This window comes from Pogona vitticeps, chromosome 3 (assembly GCF_051106095.1).
Source record: "Pogona vitticeps strain Pit_001003342236 chromosome 3, PviZW2.1, whole genome shotgun sequence".
NCBI classification, from domain to species: domain Eukaryota; kingdom Metazoa; phylum Chordata; class Lepidosauria; order Squamata; family Agamidae; genus Pogona; species Pogona vitticeps.
In genome coordinates, this window is record NC_135785.1 from 236833162 (window position 1) to 236855195 (window position 22034).

The window sequence follows — 22034 nt, forward strand, 5'->3', positions numbered from 1 at the left end:
AGTCATTGCATTGACATCTTCCGCTTTCTCAGGTCTGAATTAGATGTTGCAGATGTGTCTTGTTAGAAGATGCAATTCCATAACTTTAAAAACCACCTGATGGTAATTCCACAGGCTCCTTGGATTAGGTGTAGCTTGCAAATTTGTTTTGAAATTGGACATTAGCAATTAAAACATCTGTAAATTTAGTGTGCATTCTGATTGTTCACATACTGTGTATATTGTGTCCCTTAAGAACTAAAGAGTTTTATTCTTTTAGTGAGTTTGATTTGGCTCTCAGAGTATTTGTTTGAATCCTCAAAGAACTACTGAAGGAGTTGTGGCATTGCCTGCTTCACAAGTTTGATAAAAGTATAAAATACAGCTTTCCTAAGCTTATAAATCCAGAAGTGGTTGGGGTAAAGGATTATTCCTTTTGTCTAACTTCTTGATGAACCAAGAGTTCAGTGTCCAGTATCTCTGCTGATAGGTTCTGGGCAAATGATGGTGTCAAATGGAAGGAGTAGAGGTGGCAAGCACTGTCCGCATAGGTTGCACTACACTACAGCATAGGTTGCACTACCCAATATTGTGTGCTCTGATGGAGGTCTCCAAGGAAGTGGTCTTCCTGAGACTAGAAACAGATGTTAGAGACAGTTGGTAAATACAGAGGGAAATTCTTAATGTGAGCATGAGTATTGCAGCAGATGTTTTTCTCACCTCTGGGATTATGCAAATTAGCTTGCTCTGTATGGTGACTGGTCTTCAGGATTTAATCAAAAGACTCATTTGAAGTATGATTTCACACATAACGAAATGTTTGTCTCCTCTCTGCAATATTAATATTTTCAACTCTAATCAGGTATTGTCGTTAACATCAATCTCTTTCTGGCTACTGGCCCGTTGTCTAGGAGTAGGAAAAACCTCTGGCAGGCAGTAGTTAACCAGAGGCCTGACTTGAGAATTATACGGTAACCTCATTCCGGATCCACAAAGACATATTAGTAGTTGTGCACATGTGACTTCATATGCATGTCACAATGATAGAAGAATTATTGAAACAAAGCCATTGATCATATTAGCAATACTTTGCTGTTGGCTGCAGCCCCACTACCAGTACTCCTTTGTTAAAACAGTGTTGACTCTTAAATGACATGTGTGGGAGCTCTTCTCCACATGTAATGTTGTTCGCCAGTATGTTGCTAGTCTCATCTAGAATAAACCCATTGTTGACTAACTGTTCAGCAATTGATCAAACAGGTCTACTTTTCTTGGCCATTATCCCATTGCTAGCCCAAACCAGAGTAAACTCATTGATTCAGTGGGATTTTTGTAAGTGTTGACTTACTCTTCAGCAGTTGATTCAATGAGTCCACTCTAGCTGAGACAAGCAACTGGATATGGACTAATGATGGTTATGTTTAGATTTGTGAACCGTTGTTCTTGGCAAGAATCCACCCAGAAGACTATTGGAGTCATACACATGCTTGTAAAACAGCAGATTCCCCAAAGTTTAAATTATACATTTCCCCATTACTCTGGCTGTCAGTACTTGGTCAACTCCACAGGTTCCCATAACTGTTCCCGTATACTGCAAGAGACAGGCTTTGAGAGGCAAACTGAGCAGATATCAACATTGTATTTTTCCTTATACTGTATGATATCATTTTGAAATGAGCCAAATAAGCAATCTATGCGCATAAACTATCTGGGCCAGGCATTTACCACCGTGGCTATTTGGCACATGGGAGGAAGCTGCCTCCCCACTGCACAGAGCTGTAAAATCCAGTTCCTCTGATGGCTCTAGCAGTTGTGAGACTGCCAGTCAGCTAAGGTTTTCCAAGAGTTATTGTCATTGTGATTTTCAGATGAGTCATTTGGTGTATTGCCCCCAAAGGCACCTCATTATGATTCAGTGTGCAGTAGCATATAAGATTACTAAGGCTTTGGGGGCTTTGTAGTTCCGAGTGGGGGCTGTAGTTGCTCAGCATCCTGAAGTCGCGGCATTGTGCTTAATTGACACCTTTGATGTAGCCCCTAAGACAGCGCCTGCACCTCCCACTGCTGCTCGGAAGACGTCAGCTTTACGCAGAAAAGACTTCAGCTTATGAATCCTGCATCTCATTCAGCTCTCTCTGTGAGCAGCTTTGGCTATCCTTAACTAATCCCAGCGCTTCCCATTTCTGCTAGTGCCTGGGTATAGTACAAAAGCAAACATTTTCCTGCTTGGCATTATTAGGTTAAAAACTAAGTCTGTGTCCATGTTAGAACTCATAGAAGGTAAGTTAAATGCCTGATTGCTATCCTGTTATGTTTAAATGAATGCAAAAGAAATAGTTCTGATGCTTGGTAGCTGCTGCTTTTCCCCCCCTGTTGCTGATGAATATGGACTATAACCTAGCAGTGGTGTGTCTGAGGAGACATTTTATGCCGTAGTGTTTCTTTTCCTCTGTATCGCTCTCTTTGTGCTTTTCAGAACATTGTTATCTTTTGCTCAGTTGCTCTATGCTCTGCCTTCCCATACGTATGGGGTTTTGCTCTCTATTTTATAGCTGACATTATGTAAATCAAGAGACGCTTGTGTATCAACAGTTTAAAAGGTCTGTTTATATTTTAGGGGAGTCACTGAAGTGCAGTGGCTAGTGATGCTGGAAATGGCAGAGCCCATGAGATTTACTGTTCTGAGTTAATGCTGGGGTCAAAGGTGCCATGCAGAAATCTATGAAAAAGTGACCCATTAGTTTCAACATTACTCTCCTCCCCCTTTAGAAATGTTCCTTTTCTATTACAGCAGGGGTCTTAAATTTTGAATGGATAATAATAACAGGTATGGCACACAATTGGCACAAATGGAGTAGAAAGGATTTTATACAGAGAGCAACTGTAAAGGCAGAAAAAAATGTATGTCTTTATGTCTCTTTGCATGCAGAAAGACTCTACAGTTAAAGACAAATTTAATTTCATCAGCGTTGTGGCCACACAGTGAATACAAATTAGTTGATCACTTGTTTAAGTACAATGTAAGGCATGTGAGACTCATGCTGTAGAGATTAGTTGCTTGAGAACTACTTTATTTAATGCCTGTTATAAATGTGAGGAGCATATTTGAACTAAGTAAGATAGATAGTAAAATTACACTGGTTGTATATTTTGTTTATTTCCCGGTTGCACAAAGCTAGTTTGTTTCTCCTTTTTTCCCCTACCTTTCTAGTTAATGGAACTCCTGGTAGCCAGCTGTCTACTCCCCGCTCTGGGAAGTCTCCAAGCCCTTCTCCCACCAGCCCAGGAAGCCTGCGGAAACAGAGGGTAAGAAAACTTGAAGTTTAACAGTTGCCAACAAGAAGCCTTGATACAAAGCAGTTTTATTTAACCCAGTGGCTGATGAGTTTCCTGCCTTTAAGGGAACCCTTACCACATTGATCAACTGAAAAACCCTTTGAGATGAGGAATTTTCCTCACTGTCGTTTGTTAATCATATTCTAATTCATCTACCTGTTACCTATAATTATTTCCAAGCAAGTGACCCATTATAGGATCAATACTAGTCTCCCAGTGTTGGGATGTGATTATTGCCAAAATGGACATACGTACAGGTTGGCATGGTGAGTTCCTTCTGCAGCCTTCCATTGGTTCACGACAGTTTTTCCATATTTGAGATCTCTTTTAACATAGCTTCGCATATATGAATGCATGCCCCAAGAAATTGAGTGCATATTTCCAACCACAGAACTGTTAATTGCATTCTTTACCAGTTTATTTTTAAAACTACTCATGTAAATGATTAGAATGAATGGAAGCTCTGTCAAGAGTTTACTGTGTAGATAACGGTGCAGTAACCAAAATCCAGAAATCAAGTCCAAAGTGATGTGAAATAACTATGGCTTTAGTACCCCAGAGCAAACAGGGCTTGGAAGCTGAAATCTTGTGAAGCTATTTAGAGAGATTACATTTTGCAAGTTTCCCAGGAATCCTTGCAGGTCAGCCATGGTCTGCTGCAGAAGAGTATGTTTATGCAGTGAGCCTTTTGGGCCTTCCAGCTGCCCTGCATGAACCTGAAAGACATTTAATAGTTTCTAGAGGCCACAATTTTCAGGATGGTGAGGGATGAGCAAATTTTTGAAAAAGTCCTAATAGATATCATTCATGATTTTATTGAGAAGTTTGTAATAAACTTCTAAGAAATTCGAAAGTTCCTCAGAATACCTATTGAAAATAATTGTCTCCTATATGCATAGCGCCCAGTGTGATATAGTGGATAGAGTGACAGACTAGGGTGCAAGAGGCCTTGGTTTGTATCCTTATTCAGCCATGGAAGATCACTGAGGGTGTGGGACTGGTAAAACCACTCCTGAAATATCTCACGTACCTTGAAAGCCCCATTAGGTTTGCTATAAGACAGTTCCAACTTGACAGCACATAACAACAACAAACAGGCATAGCATCCCCAGTATGCAGTTCTTGTTTGGAAGCTGTTTGTGTGAACACATTAATAACCAAAGGTCTACCACATTTGGCATTGTTGAAAAGCATCTCCTTACAATAACCTTTTTCTTTAATGACATTGCAGCTAAATCCAAGAGTAAGTTGCAACTAGAGTAGGCCCATTGAATCGCTAGAACTTTTATAGGTGTTGACTTGCCAAATTTCCACTGATTTAATAGGTCTACCCTAGTTGCAATACACTACTGTATTTCAGACCATGTTTTATTGCAAAGTGTTTCCGTTTTGGAAATTGATGTTAGACTTCTGATGCCTTTCCTATACAGTGGTGCCTCACTTGATGATGTTAATTCGTTGCATCAAAATCGCTGTAGAGCGAAAACATCGTCAAACAAAACAAAAAAGCCCATTGAAACGCATTGAAAACCGTTCAGTGTGTTACAATGGGCTGAATACATGCTTGTCCAGCGAAGATCCTCCATACGGCAGCCATTTTCGGTGCCTGTAAAGTGAGGAATCCGTCCTAGAAAACAGCGGGGGGGGGCATTTTCTTCAGTCGGCGGCCATTTTGAAACCCGGCGATCAGCTGTTTGCTGATCGTCGTAAAGCGAAAATCGGTTCCCAAAGCAGGGAACCGATCATCGTTAAATGAAAAAAAAAACCCATTTAAAACATCATTTTGCGACCGCAAAAGCAATCGCAAAAACCTAATCATATAGTGATTTCCTCGTTAAGCGAGGCAATCGTTAAGTGAGGCACGACTGTACTTCATTCCATAGTAAATTGAGTAAGAATACTAATGTCATATTTTAAAGGTAGGCTAATGAACTCTAATGTGCTAAAAGAACCAATAGTAAGCTTCTCCCACAAGCTAAGTGGAATAAAAATGAAAAACAAATGATTTAATATTGCAAAGGAGAAAAGTACAATGATAATCAGTCTTCAATAGCAGTAATAGCTATATCCATATTTTAACATAATATAAAGCACTATAAGTTGTATTGATTACACATCTGCTGGATATGAGAGGTCTGATCTGGATATGAGAGGTCTGATCTGAACAATCAGTTAATCAAATCCATGTTAGTTGGAAACAATACCTCTGTTGTTGAATTCAATAATACCTCCCTTAATGCAGCACACACATGTCTCTCATATTCTGTTGACTAACATGGTTACATCCATCTTTTTGTTGAACTAATCTAATAATGATGGTACATAATGTCAAGATCTTGTTGATGCTATAACTAAGTCTGATCAATGTCTGAATGGGAAACTGTTTGAGAACCTTGTGTATGCCATGTTCAGCTTCTTGGGTGAAAGATGGGAAATAAATGGAATGAACTGCTGAGTTTGCCTGCTGGTTATGGAAGACTGGTATTGAGATGATCCAGTTTTGCTATAGAATTTTGGTAGTGAAGCCACAGTGAGGCAGGTGCCAAGGCTTATATTATTGGGCACGTGCTAAATCTCAGTCTCCAATAGAGGGCCTTTCCACTCTGAGATTAGAACCTCAGATTATGAGAGGCTCTAAACACAATGCTATACTGAAAAATAATCAAACTTCAAGTTGTAAATTTATAGCTGGAAATGTACATAGCAATAATACCAATTAATTGTATATGAATGGATAGGTACATAACAATAACCTACATCACAAACATTCATGGCATTTAAATAATAATAAATGAATTGTCCTTTCTGTTAAATTGATATATCAGAAATTGACTGAGCTATAGAGTATCTTGAATTTGATGTATGGTAGGCCCTCAGTGCATTTTAAGTCATTCCTACACAGAATAGATGATAGAATCAAATTTTAGAAGGCAGAGTTCAGAAATTTTAAGTCAAGAATAGGGCAAGTCTAAGGAGAGGAACTGTGTCAAAAGTTTCTGAGAGATTCAAACATTGCTCCTCCATACCGAGGTTGTTGAGAAAGCCCCTGGTTGCCACTTATGAGAGCCAATGGGATGTAGTGGATAGAGTATTAAATTGGGACTCGAGAGACTTGGGTTCATATCAGCCATGGAAACACAGTGGAGAAGATTTTACCTATTAGGGTCACCATAAATAGGAATCAACCTGATGGCATATAACATACTTCCATACAAACTACAGTGGGGAGTTTTTCATCTTCTTGTCTAAAGCTCCAAAGTAGGTCATACTGATTAAAGAAAACATGGTTTGTGGCTCTATCTGAATGCAACCAGTGACAGAAACTGAAAAATATAGTCAAACATGAAACGAAAATATAGCACAAGAGACAGGGTGGTGGTGTAAAAGGAACTTGAGTCTTTTGTTGAAATTGCTGAGCATGGGGAAAGTGTAGGTATAACCAGAAAAAAAAATCAAATTGGGTTGATTACTTGAAAGCCTAGAAATATTGATGGAGAGTTCAAGGTTACATCTGGGTTATTTCTTCTGTTGTGATCTTCTACAGTTTTTACCACCAAAAAGGGTTGTATAGAACAGAAAAGAAAACCACTAAAAATAGCAGACAAACATCAGCCAGTTAGAGGCTGTGACACAGAAACATTGGTATGATCTTAACATTATAGGCATTAGCATGTCTATTCTTTCCTACTGGAACTCCATTCTTTTGCTTCTGCAAGTTTGTGCAGCTCCAAACTTGTTGATCTTAACTATGGTTTAGGGTGGCCTTCTTTATCTTGGTGCTATCCAGATAGTTGGAATTACAACCCCTATCCCTCCTGACTATTGGCTGTGCTTGGTGCGGCAGACGGAAGCTATAGTTTGAAATGTGTGGAGAGCACCAATTTGGGAAAGACCAGTTTTGTAAACCATGGTTTATGAAACTGGCCTACATTTTTAAATAATAGTTAAACTACAGTTTGACCATCTCTATTGATAACTTAGAAAGTTAAAAACAGAAGCAAATGATACCATTTCCTACTTATAGCTTCATCAGAGGAGAAGGGTATGAAAAGCTGATGAGACAAGAGGCTCATTCATATAAATCGTAGTTTAAAGTTGCATCCAAATTAGATCATAATTTTACAGGCCTGGATAGGTGGTGGTGTCCCAGTCAGGGTTTATTGTCCCTTTCTAAATTCTAACTTTCAAGAAATCTCTTTTGAATGTTTGCATAGTTGTAAGTTGAATTATGCGATTTACTGCAACATTCATTTTGGTACTGCCTCTTCAGTATTTTTTGTACTGTTACATTGTTGCCTTCAAAGAAAATGGAAAGTATTATCAGTGCAAAATTTAGTAAGAGAACTAACTGAAGTGTTGTGAACATCAGAAGCAGAAGCAGTAGTTCTACTGTGGTGTAGTATACTTAAGTATTTTCGTCCAGTTCATACATGGTGAACAGTCCTGTCTTTTATTTTGTTCTTTGTGCAGCTGCCTACATAGTCACCAGACTGTGTAGACAAGTATCAATCAATCATGGAGAGAGTGAGGGTTCTAAAAATTACCATTATGGGAGCAAACATATTCATAGCTGTGTCTTTCACCAGTTCGGGTGTGCGGTGTATGCGACTATTTCAGTTGGAAGTGGGATTAATTTTGCTTTTAAAACAATTTTTTTCCAAGTGTTAACTGGGTCTTTTGGCATCAAGATATGGGGATGAATGAACTCATAGAGTCAACAAAGATAGTGTAGTGATTCTGTTATGAATGATCACACAGAAATAAATTTGGGACCTAATTTTCCAAAACATCCTTTGGGCATTTCCTTTCTCTTTAACTTCCTAACTCTCTTAGAAATAACATATTTTGCAAGCAATCTTCAGCATAACCTGTTGGTCCTCATTACCTATTGAACTTTACATACAGTGGTATTCTTTTTGTTTAAGAAACCACTTTCTTTCTGTCGTGCATCTTGTCAAAGTTTAGTTTACATATTCTTTAAGGCAGGGACCTGGACCTTTGCTGTTACTTTCTTAAAGCAAGGATGGAAAACATGTAGCTCTTCAGATATTGTTGATGTGCAGCTCCAAACACCTCTTCTTAATGATAGAAGGATAAGCATGCACCTATTAGAGTAAAATAGCAAGCCAAACTTAAAAAGTGCATCCTCAGACAATATGGAGAGCTGGTAGCATGAGCCAGTGGGCACAGTGTCCTATATTTAGATTACTTGCACCCACCATCTGCCAGCTGCAGGTGGCCTTCAAGATGAGCCTTTTATCTTGCATAGGGTTAGGACCACTCCATTTTTGTTCAGTTCTGGATGTCTGATCTCTGGGATCGAATCAAAGCAGATTGCTTACCTGCTTCACTTGGAAAAGTAGGAATCAACAACTCCTTGAACCCATGCTGCAAGATCAATTTTTTTAAAAGCCCTCTGAATCCAGTACTGAACTGGTTGTTTGGCAAGCCAATTGAGCGGTATACTATTTGAATAGCTAGATACAGTATATAGAGTATATCACAGAAGTGAGTACACCCCCTTACATTTCACAAATATTTTAGTATATCTCTTCATGTGACAACACTGAAGAAATGACATTTGGCTACAACGTAAAGCAGTGTGTATACAGCCTGTATAACAGTGTAATGTGCTGGCCCTAAAAAATAATACAACACACAGCCATTAATGTCTAAACCGCTGGCAACAAAAGTGAGTACACCCCTAACTGACAATGTCCAAATTGGGCCCAAGTAGTCATTTTCCCTCCTTGGTGTCATGAGACCTATTAGTGTCACAAGTCTCAGGTGTGAAGGGGGAGCAGGTGTTACTGCTCTCACTCTCTCAGACTGGTCACTGGAAGTTCCACATGGCACCTCATGGTAATAAACTATCTGAGGATCTGAAAAAATGAATTGTTGCTCTACATAAAGATAGCCTAGGGTATAAGCAGATTGCCAAAACCCTGCAGCATGGTGGTGAAGACCATACAGTGGTTCAACAGGACAGGTTCCACTCAGAACAGGCCTCACCATGGTTGACCTAAGAAGTTGAGTGTCTGTGCTCAGCATCATATCCAGAGGTTGGCTTTGGGAAATAGACGTACGAGTGCTGCCAGCATTGCTGCAGAATTTGAAGGGGTGGGAAGTCAGCCTGTCAGTGCTCAGACAATACACCTCACACTGCATCAAATTGGTCTCTAGGGATGTCATCCCAGAAGGAAGCCTCTTCTAAAGATGATGCACAAGAAAGCCCGCATATAGTTTGCTGCAGACAAGCAGACTAAGGACATGGGTTTCTGCAACCATGTCCTGTGGTCCGATGAGACCAAGATAAACTTATTTGGTTCAGATGGTGTCAAGTGTGTGTGGCAGCAACCAGGTGAGGAGTACAAAGACAAGTGTGCTGTGCCTACAGTCAAGCATGGTGGTGAGAGTGTCATTGTCTGGGGATGCATGAGAGCTGCCGGTACTGGGGAGCTCCAGTTCATTGAGGGAATCATGAATGCCAACATGTACTGTGACATGCTCAAGCAGAGCATGATCCCCTCCCTTTGGAGACTGGGCCTCAGGACAGTATTCCAACATGATAATGACCCCAAACACGCCTCCAAAATGACCACTGCCTTGCTAAAGAAACTGAGGGTAAAGGTGATGGATTGGCCAAGCATGTCTCCAGACCTAAACGCTATTGAGCATCTGTGGGGCATCCTGAAACAGAAGGTGGAGGTGCACAAGGTCTCTAACATCCACCAGCTCTGTGATGTCATCATGGAGGAGTGGAAGAGGACTCCAGTGGCAACCTGTGAAGCTTTGGTGAACTCTATGCCGAAGAGGGTTAAGGCAGTGCTGGAAAATAATGGTGCCACACAAAATATTGACACTTTGTGCCCAATTTGGACATTGCCACTTAGGGGTGTATTCACTTTTGTTGCCAGTGGTTTAGACATTAATGGCTGTGTGTTGCATTATTTTGAGGGGACAGCACACAGCACATGTACACTGTTACACAAGCTGTATACTCACTGCTTTACATTGTAGCCAAGTGTCATTTCTTCAGTGTTGTCACATGAAAAGATATACTAAAATATTTATGAACTGTAAGGGGGTTTACTCACTGCTGTGATATACTGGATAGATAGATAGATAGATAGATAGATAGATAGATAGATAGATAGATAGATAGATAGATAGATAGATAGATAGATAGATAGATAGACAGACAGACAGACAGACAGACAGACAGACAGACAGACAGACAGACAGACAGACAGACAGACAGACAGACAGACAGACAGACAGACAGACAGACAGATAGATAGATAGATAGATAGATAGATAGATAGATAGATAGATAGATAGATAGATAGATTTTATCTATCTGTCTTTCTATAGATTTAGAATCTTCCTCCCCCTGTCCCATAGGAGATAACCACCCAATCCTTACATGTGAATGTGAATGCAAGGATCATTTCAAATGGCATACCATCCCTCTATGTGACCTTATGTGACTCTATTTAGACCGATCCAGCCCAGTCTAATTTGGTCATCTAGTTGCACCCTAAGTTGTGCACCCATGCCTCTGGTTATCTAAAACTTCCAGATCTGAACTGGACACTATTGTTTCTGCTGCCTAAAGGGTGTCTTTTTTAAAAAGCTTGTGTTTGTTGTATTTAAATACTGATTTTTTATAAAAAAATTGCAAAAGTCCTATGAAACAGTATTAATAAAGAAAAAACCTCTGTTGTCACTTTTAACATGTGAAAGTGACAATTTGAAGAGGATGTTTCTGTTGTATCCATGTAGGCCCTCCATCTGAGCCCAAAATGAAGAGTTCGAAGTTCTGGTTCTTGAGGGTGGGGCTATGCAGAGAAAGAAAGAGCAAGTGTCTGTCTTCAGACTATTTTATCTTGTAAAGCAAGGGGTGGAGGCTTGGTTATTGAGCTTCTGTCATTGCATCTCTCTTAGAGATGTACAGATTTGTGTTTTTGGATCGCAACTCCAAAAACACAAATTCGTACGCCTCAACTTTACATATTTTCAGAATTACTGATAACCCCCTAAAAGCTATATATACTATAAATATATGTGTGTGTATTTGGGCCTTTTATTTTCTTGTATCATTGGATGGAGTCTTTTTCATCCTTCTCCATCTCTCCTTTTCTACTACCTGTGTTTTCAATCTTCTATCACAGTATGCAGCAGAATTTTCTGGATCATAGCTTTAAGGCATTTGATCTGAGAGTTTATACAGCCAAAGAACAAAATTATAAGAGATAGTTAAAAGTAAATATACCAATGAGAATCCAGAGAAGCATTGTCTTTTCCTTTCATGAGTTGATGATAAACATCCCCTTTTGCATTTTTATTTTACTTTGTTTTTATAAATAGTATATCCTTATCAATGACAAGTCAGATTTAGGCTGATCATCTTTACTGCCACTATGTGCAACTTTCAAAGGGGACTGGGTAAATCCACAGAGGATAAGGCTGTCAGTTGTTTCTAGTCAGGGCACATCTATCAGTATCAGTAGCAATATGCTTCTGTACATCAATTGCTCAGATATGTAAGGAGGTACAGTTGGACCTATTCTCCTGTCAGAAGACTCCCTTTAGGCAACTGGCTGGCCTCTGTTTGAACAGAATGTTTGAGTAGATTTGCCTTTGGGCTTGACCTATCATGGCTTTTCTTATGTTACGTTCTTACACCTCACATCTTCACTGCCATGTTTACTCTGGATAGTGGTAATCCTACAATTGTCGTGCTCATAGATTTAATGGAAACCAGTGACTGCTAATCAGTGGGGAAAACATTATGGATGAAATAGCCTCTTGGTCTGATCCACTGGCACTCCTTACAAGTTGTACTGCAGTGTCCTAGCTCTAATCTTCTTCGTTGTGTCATGAATTTTCTGCAACTTAGGTCCCTCCCTCCAGAAGTTTTGGACTATAAGACCTACCAGTCTCAGTCAGCATGTCTAGTGGCTCAGGATAATCAGAGCTATAAGTCAAAATATGTATAGGCACTGGGAAATGCTAGAAGTTGGCTTCTTTTGTGCCGATTTCTATGGGCACATTGTGCAGATATAAACAATATTAGAGGAGGAAGATGAATTACCTTGTTGTATGGTAGGCATGGCAGGTCATATTAACACCTTGTTATCTCCATCTCCTCTAAACAAACGCCTCCATGTAATTCACCTTGAAATAATGCTGCTATCACTCTCCACCTTTCTTCTGGCTGAACTTCCTTTCTTGATTTTTCTGTACTGTGTATCTCTGAGACATGTGTTGTGCTGTATAGATTGAATGAGGCCATCTATTATACTCCCACACCTCTCACATTTGTAGATTATTTGATCAGTCAGAGGAAGCTAGCAGTAGGAGTAAAAAATGAGTGGAGATGCACAGTCTTAACAGGCACACAGATTCAGTCATGCACATGCTCTGTTTCTCTCTGCTGATAGGAACTGGTTGCTTGGCTACCATCCTTAAGAGCACATAACTACATTTCCCCCTCTGCTGTCATTCTACCAAAGCACTTCCTTTCCCTCATATAAAGTGAGAAGGAACAAACAATAGAAATGTAAAGGCATTCATTATGGCATTATCCATTTCTCAAAATGCTACACTGTTTTCAAGAAAACTTCACAAATATGAGAGTAAAGTTGCAGTGGAGCAAATCATGCACAATAAACAAATTTATACTGCACTTCATCTTGCAGGACCTGTATCGCCCACTCTCTTCGGATGATTTGGATTCAGTAGGAGACTCTGTATAAAACAGAAACTGGAACAATGCTTAATGGTTTGTGACGGGGTGAAGATTTAACACTTCTTAAGAATGTAGTTAGTTGCTAATTGACATTAGTAAATTGCACAAAAGTGTTTGTTCATATTTAAGTATTAAAACACCGGCATTTTTTCATTTACACTAACTTGTATTGGTGATATGTGTGTAGTGCCATTTGATCTCTATGAAGAGCATTAGATTAGTTTAGCCTTCCCCAACCTGACACTCTCCAGATGGGTTGGATTATATCTTCTACTATCCCCAGCGTGCTGGATTGCTTATTGGCTATCCAGTGGCAGGGAATGATAAGAGTTGTAATCCAAGTAATCTAGAGGACACCAAGCTTGGAGAGGCTGGGTTAGGGGAGACTTTAAAAGCCAGTATCTTAAGCATACATTTTTAAATGAAAATTGAATGGGTTAACAAGACAGGTGCTATTATTTCGCTAAGTACTCAACCATGGTTCTATCCAAGGCTAGTGGTGGTTTCTGCAAGAAATTTACTAACAGTGTAGTCTCCTACACCCTCTGAAAAACCTCTCTTGAAGTTTAGAGGACTTGGTACTCATTGTAGTTCAAACCTCAGATCAGCAGAGACATCGGAGCATCCTTTCCATTCACACTAGCACTCGATACAAGTCTATAATTTTGCTACTAACAAGGATATCTGTCTGGAAAATGATACTCGCAAATGTACTGGAGGAGCAACTGATTATGTCATAAAGCTTTTTAGAAAAAATATACATTTCAGACACAGTTTAATATTCTGCTCCTCCCTTCATTGAACATTGGTAGCTCACTAGTTCTTTCTTACTATAATAAAAAAATAGCCAGTGTGAGCTGAGTTTTGGAGGCAAAAATCACAACAAAATAACTGCAAGAGCCTCGTGGCACAGTGGTTAAACTGCAGGACTGCAGCCAAAACTCTGCTCATGACCTGGGCTCAATCCCAGAGAGCTAGCTCGAAGTTAACTCAGCCTTTCATCCTTCTGAGGTTGGTAAAATGAGTACTCAGCTCACTGCAGGGGACAATCTGTAACCTGCATAATTAAATTGTAAACTGCCCAGAGAGTGCTTTAAGCTCTATGGGGTGGCATATAAGCAGCATGCTTTGCTTTTAGCTTTAAAATTAAGATTATCAATGAACAAGATTGAACTAAACTGCAGCCTGGGATTTTCACAAGGAATTTTCTATATATCTGTGTTTTATTTTAACAACATGTGACAATATATTTTCTAGGCTCCGATGCAACAAAGATTAGTCCAACTTTTCTGCCAGTTACCTTATTAAATGCAGAAGTAAATCTCCAGGGTATATTAAATAGTTAATAGTAATAACTATTTCTTAGTTGCTTTCATTTTCTTTCCCACTGTGACATCTCACAATATATTTGGCTAATTCTGGAGCTGCATCCTATACATATGTATGCATTACATTGATCATTATTAAAGTCTACACATGGTCAAATATTTTTGTGCAGGCCCTACTGAGGTGAATAGGGTGTTCAATAGAATTTTTGGACAAGAAGTTTTCACTTCCTTAGTCCTTAAGTAAATCAGACAATTTATTAGATACAAGATATATTTTAGCTCTTTTTGTTCTGTCAGCTTATTTCAGAAATTAATGCTTTTATCACAAGTTATTGTAGTCTTAAAAATCACTTGCTCCCTTTCATTTTAATGTTTGTTAATATGCAAATCACAATAGATAGATGTAATATTTTAAACATTGCCTTTACATCTATTACTTCATACGCAAATTTATCTCAGTATTGAATTATTAATTTTCAGTATAGATCACAGTCAACATCACTTTACAAATCACTCAGCTGCATAAGAATTATAATTACACCTCACGGATGTAGTTTCATTTATCCTTCCATTTATAAATATATACCACTTTTTCTTTGTGTTGTCTACTAAAAATGGCCAACCAGAAAACTGTTGTTCATGAATTATAAATTACAGAGCAACAGAATACAACACTTGGGCATGTGCTTTCCAGGAAAGATATATTTATATTCTGCTTTCTGTCAGGTATTTGCCCAAACCTTTCTTGCCCCAGTAGTGGGGAAAGCTGGCACAAAAATGGCTAATCCTGCCAAGTCCGGAGAAGGACATGCTTGACCATTTAAATATTCTTTTGGGTCCCCAGGCCTTTTTTAGTGCTAAAATAGCTCTTGAAAATAACCAGAAGTGCTCTTTTTTGATAAGGGATGGGGGTGTAGGCAAGGTTCCTGGGCCCAGTGAAGCTACCAATCCCCTGGTAAATCTGGCTTTAGGTCTGCTTAGCAGATACCTATTGAAATGAAGGGGTCTTGTTAGCCATGACCAACTTGAGTCCAATCAGTTTCAACTGACCTACTCTAGCCAGGGCTAATTTTTGGTTTAGTCTATAAACTCTGTGGGCTTATTTGAGTTTATAAAACCTATTTATATCACTCTTAAAATTGAATATCCTGATCTTGTTTTTGCTAATGATGGTGGGGGCAAATGTATTTTCTTAAAATTATTTGACAGCTAAGTTAGCCAATTTTCTTTCTGAGCTCTTCAAATGAGCTCAGCCATTTCTTCAGTTTCACACAGTGCAATGATTGAAGAATCATCAAAGAAACCATTGACTGCTAAAATGAAAGCTGCTCATTTACTGGGTCTTACAGACAACAACCTTACCAGCAATAAGAACTACTTATTCTATGGGCAGAAATTTTAAAAATGCAGTAGCAAAAATATGTATTTTATTTGGAAAGGGTGCAGTGATGCCCAGCCTTGAATCCCCAGATGTTCTTGGACTACAACTCTCAGAAGTCCAGGCCAGGACAGCTAGTGGTGAAGGCTTCTTGGAGTTTTAGTCCAAGAACATCTGGGGACCCAAGGCTGAGATCCACTGATCTATAGGATTTCCACTCAGTAGTTATGATGATAACAATGATACAATAATAAGATGTTGTAACCTCTTTAAGTTATACACAGTTTAACATATTTTGACCAGTTCATTGAAGTATGAGATATTTTGCTTAGATCTAGCCAAGAGCTAGGAAAGATGTCTCCCTTCCTGTATTATTGGGCTGAAGCTGCCATTATAACATACCCCTGGTCTTTAGTGGCTAGGACTGATGGAATAGCCAGTCCAAAGGCATCAAGAAGTCTACACGTTCACTACTCCTGTCTAGCCAAAATATGCTTATCACAATTTCAGAGTTCATTAAACAGCACTGTAATTTTTCCCCCTTGTTTCCAAAGCTTTGCTTTTGTTTTCTTAAGGACAGGAAATTCTTGTACCAAAGTAGGTCACATTCATTTTGAAAGTCTAATCTGTTACAAATCAAATGATAAAACTTCTGGTCTTCTCATGGAAGAATACATAAATCCTCATTCCCAGCATAATAAAGCGTAATTTATTGTGTTGTCTGAACAGAGTTAATATAAGCCTGCAGTTGTCAAGGGCTCGCAACACCTATAGACAAACTGTCATGTGAGTAAAAAGTATAGATGTGTTCTGTGAAATGGTTCATACACACCTGACTTCTATGCCATCTTGTAAGCCGGACTCTAACTGTACAGAGAAGGATTAGTCCAAACCGTGTACATGATGAGCAGAAACTATACTGTATCTGTCTTCTAAGCTATCATTCTTGTTTCCAGTTGCAACTGAGATTTCTGCCAGTCACTGCATGTATGCTTGCTTCACATCTTTCTCAGTGTGGTTGCATACATAGGTACACGCTTGCATGTGAAAACAGTAAGGGAACAGTTTGTCGGGGATCTGAGATTATCTGCTTTAAAACTGATTTTTCCCTACATACATAAACCCATCACACACTATATATAACAGCATATTATATGCCTCCTGGTGCATGTATTTGGACATTTTTGCTTTCATTTGTTTAAATTATACCAACAAGGTATAGACAAGAATGTACTGAATACACTGTGTACTCATTTTGTTTGGTGTGCTGTGATATTACAGAGTGGGAATTGTTACTTCCATTGTATAATCTTCATTTGGTTTATATTGTCCAATGAAAGAAATCAGTGGTACTGTGAATGCTCATTGATGACATAAGTTTACAGTTTTATACCATTTTCTCAAAAATATTTTTTTCTGGTTTCATTTGTTCGTTCTCTCTTCGTTTCAACGGAACTATTAATCAGCAAAACCTGTAAAACATTTTAAAATAGCTGCAACTGAAAGCAGCTTTGTTTTTCTAATAAATGAAGTAAACCGCCTTCATTTTGTACCATCAATGCAATGCATTGTGTGTGTTTTGTATTTCACCTTACATACTTTATATTGCTTTTGCTGGATTTTAAGCTGTAAGTGATGCAATAAATAAATGGGAAAATCTGTTTTAAAACTTTAGTGAGCTTATTTTGAAAGTGAGGGGGGAATGAAAAATGTTAATTCCAACTCTAGCATATGCACAATTTTTGTAGTCGAGTCACTGAAATATGCAATTCATCCATCGTATTGGTCTGGTCCCGTAAATGCATTTAGTGACTTTTTAGAATGTAAATTGTGGGCACTGAGATAGTAAATGTAGTTGAAGATGACATATATAGTGGGTTGTCTGGATACGAAATCTACCAAGCCATAACTGCATACCTCTGAGCATGAGACAAGGAACAGACCTGAAATATGGAATGGGAAATTAGTGTTGTGTGTACTTAAATTTTGATCTAGTCTCTTTACAGCTTGTCTTTAGAGCCACTATGTGTAAGCTGCCTACTATGAAAATTTGAAAGACTGAGCTTTGGAAATATCATTGGAAAGGTGGGATAAAAAACACATTGCTTCAGGATATTCTATGACATTTCAGTTTTTCCAAGGGCAAACTTAACCACAAATATTATTCTAGTTAGATACGACTACTTAGAACTGCATTTGTTTATATAAATGAAGTTTTCTAAAATGTGTGAGACACTCGACCATTATTTCAATTCATTCAGGCCCAGTTTTTTCATTTGTTTGTTTGTTTGGTCAAAATTAAGCTATACAGCAGATATGCAGCCAAATGTTTAGCTGGTTTTAATTCACACCACATATTTCTAATACCCATTGTACTTAGCTCCCGGGCCTTTAGCTCCTTTGCCCATTTTCTCTCTTGAAAAATAAAGTCCACAATCCTCCTGTCCTTATGTTGTATATAGTTTTTCTGTCCTCCTGAGTATCTATCTTCACAAACACTGTGCTGATGTTAGCATTCTGCCATTTCTCCTTTTATCATAAGCATTTAGAATGTTCATAGAACCTCAGAATAGCTGCTGATGCCCATATAGAACTAATATTGGCTCATTAGTCATATGAATGCAGTTTAAATGTTTAAGTGCAGAAGGAGATTACACGAGAACGCCTGTAGGTCAGTCTTCCCTCACCTAGTGCCCTCCAGGTGTGTAAAACCACAACTCTGTAGACCCAACTATGACCAGCATGATGAATGGATTATAGCACCTGAAGTTGAAAACATCTGGCTGACATCAGGTTGAGGTAGTGTAATTGGATTCCTAAATGGAGATTTAAAAAACACAAACCAAAACAACCCCCCTTCCCTTTTTTTGCTCAAATGACTTCTTGAAGTTGATACTATAGACATGTAACACCTGAAGAAAAAAAACTGCAGAAGTGATGGTTACATGTATTCCCCCCCCCATCAATATTGTTATCGGCTACAAGGAGAAAGAAGTTGAGATGACGAGAAGACAACACAGGGAAAATGAATTAAACCTACCTTTCCACCAGTGCTGCTTCAGTCAGATGTATTCCAGCCCATATATGACTATGACTATTCAGTAAGAATTGTCTATTAGCAGAAGAGACTACTCTATTAGCAGCCATTTGTGGTTTTGTGTTGTGAGGAGTGAGGAAGTCTTGTAGAGTTTTAGAGTATTGCTTTGAGGGCAAAGGAGCTGATAATTCTAGAAGACAAATGCTTTCTAGAACCAAATATAGAAGGTAAAGAAGGGGCAGGATAAAAATCCAGTAAAGAAACATCAAATATTGTGACACATAAAATAAGAATATTTCAATTGTAATTTTATATATTTATCCCTGCTTCTTAATTCCTTGAAAACAAAACAAGATGAGAAATGCTTTAACCATTGTGAGCCACCTTGGGTCCCCTCACTGGGATGACAAATGAAACATAAATAAAAGCTATTGTTCTTTTTACTTGAAAAAGTTGGGTATTAAACGTCTGATTTTGAATTTTTTTAACATAGACCCTGTTGCTACAGGTTTCATTGTTTGCTCAAGTATGTATCTTTTTCTTTCCAACTGTTTCTTGAATTGGTAGCTTTATTGTCTTGTTGACCATTTGGGTACACAAAAAGGCAAAGAATCGTACAGAAAATATTGCTCCACTGGTTGTAGGAAAGGATGAAGTAATATTGTACTTAAAATTGCAATCCACACTTCCTTTGGATCAAGACCTACTGAACACAGTCAGACCTACTTCTCATGTAGACATGTATAGAATTACTTTGTAAGCATAGGAAACTTGTGGGTGCAGCAACGGAAAACTCTGAAATCTTTTTAGCCACCCATACCCTACTTGTAAATGAGTAAAATGATACGCCTTCATTTTAAAGACTACAATATGCTGCTGTCCTTAGTATGACTTCATGGGCTCTGCTTCATTACAAGATGATGATCCCTGGAAGATGCTTAGATATCCTCACATTGGTTAACCAAAGTACCATCCTGGGACTTGATAGTTATTGGCAAAATTGACTATGTGGCCTTTTAAGTATGATTTATCTCCTTACTGGCAAATAGCTTTTTTCCCGGGGAGGGGGGGGATGCTGATAATTGCTTCTCCAATGTAATTTGTTTTTAAGGAGTTGGCATATTTAAAATATGAGAAACTCAGTACTTTTTGCCCCTTCACCCAGCGTGCCTAGTTTGCTTGTTTTTATCTCCCATATAACCAGCTGTATTATACTTTTTTTCAGTAGCTGAATCTAAAGCAACAGCTTTACACCTACACAGTTCGCCCTAATGTTTCTTTACACTAGGGAGACATAGATTGCAAGAGAACTTTGCAAACCTCATAGGCACAAATAAATTGCCTTAAAGGCTTGGCACAGGTAATCTGGCATTCATTTTAATAACAAACATCATGGAGACATCAGAAATTGACTTGAGCCCTAGACATTCTGCTTTACGACTTTTCTTTCCTCACTCCCTGAGGCCAATGGACCAGTATAAATGGATCACGGCAAAGTCTGGGCAGGCACAGAAAAGGGGAAACATGCAGACTGAAATAAATCATAGGCTTTGAGCAATTGTATGCACTATCATGCTTTCAGTTTGAGGAATAGCAATGGGCTTCCCGGTTTAAAATATTTACAAATGAACTGCAGAACAAATCTTTCAGTAAGATGTGGTTGAAACCCTATAGCACTGATCTTCTCTTTCCCATCATAGAGAAAATTGTGGTATGTTGACCATCTGTTAATATGAACCTGATCTGTATATGAAGTACTTACACCAAAGACCTGATCCTCCTTTTAAGCAGCTACTTTCTTTTAATGTAGGTGTGTCATAAAAACAGCCAGGTGGTCAGACACTGAAGCAAGACCTCCCTCTTAAAACTTGTTTAGGGGTGATGACATTTCATATGGTGCCGACTGAATTAAAATTAAGACAGGTCATTTATATGGATTGCTTCAGGTTCCAAGGAAGGTTTTTTTGTATGGAATTCTTTCTTTGTAGTGATCTTGATGTGATCTACAGCTGTGTTGAACTATAGTGTGTGCAACTCCCACTGCTTCACTCAGGACTCTTGTCCAGTCTCTGGTGGGTCTGCAGACGCAGCCAGCATTTCTGAAAAATGTGAAATAGTCATTAGTGGAAATATTTAAAATATTTGACATACACTTATGCTTAAGGACACATAATAACCAATTCCAAAAACTCCAATAAAGAGTAACACAGTTTTGAAAATGGGGAGAGTTGATAAAGGAGTCTGCAGTAGGCCTCGTGGATTTGCTGACTGGAGGAGGGAAAGCAAAACAACAAAAACAACAAAAACCACAACTTTATCCAAATAACCTGCAGTCCAAGAAGTAAAGATCAGTTTTCCCTACAGCACCCAGTGGTAAGCAAGTACTTATGATGCCCCCAGCTTCCAATGGGCTAAAATGTTGTTGCTTAGAGTAAGAAAATTAATAACATTCAGTTCATTCCTAGCCAGCAAAGAAAGAGTCCCTGCCATGCTTCTTGGGGGCATGCATGCTTGCTTGGTGTGCGCATGCACTCCCTGTCCCCCAAGAACAGCAAGGGACTCTTGTTTTGTCAGCAGGGAATGGACTCAATGTTACAAATTTTCTTATGCTGGGGAACAGGATTCATAGAATCATAGAATCACTAAGTTGGAAGGGGCTAAGAGGCCACCAAGTCCAACCCCTTGCTCAGTGCAGGAATCCTAATCAATGCAAATCTGACAGATCATTGTCCAGTTTTCTCTTGAATGCCTCCAGCGTTGAAGCACTCATCCCCTCCCGGGGTAATTGGTTCCATTGTCATGCTACTCTAACAGTTAAGAAGTTTTTTCCTGGTATTTAGCCTAAATCTGACTTCTTGTAGCTTGAAATCTTCATTATATGTCCTGCACTCTGGGATGATCAAGAATAGGCCCTGCCCCTCCTCTGTATGACTATCTTTCAAGTATTTGAAAAGTGCTATCATGTCACCCATCGGTCTTCTTTTCTCAAGGCTAAACACGCACAGTTCTTTCGTTCTTTCCTCGTAGGGTTTGGTTTCCTGACCATCCTTGTTGTCCTCCTCTGAGCTTGTTCCAGTTTGTTGGCATCCTGAAAGTGCGCTGTCCAGACCTAGATGAGGCCTAACCAGTGCCAAATAGAGGGAGACTAGTACCTCATGGACTAGTACCTAATGCATTCTGAAATAGTATTTTCGTTTTCTTTCTTTTTCTTTTTTGCAGTCA

The 22034-nt window shown here is 38.9% G+C and overlaps 1 protein-coding gene across 6 annotated transcripts in view; it reads left to right on the top strand.

Moving 5' to 3' along the window:
• DCLK1 (doublecortin like kinase 1) overlaps positions 1–22034 on the top strand; it is a 259411-nt gene that overhangs the window by 180920 nt on the left and 56457 nt on the right. For 3 of the 6 annotated variants that reach the window (XM_020783820.3, XM_020783819.3, XM_078389982.1), the window contains exon 6: positions 3191–3285. In XM_020783820.3, the coding sequence (XP_020639479.2) occupies positions 3191–3285 (95 nt within the window). Of the gene's footprint in view, positions 1–1766; positions 2260–3190; positions 3286–13019; positions 17445–22034 lie in introns of those variants that run through there. The other 3 variants (XM_078389983.1, XM_020783821.3, XM_020783822.3) reach the window with 2 other exon arrangements.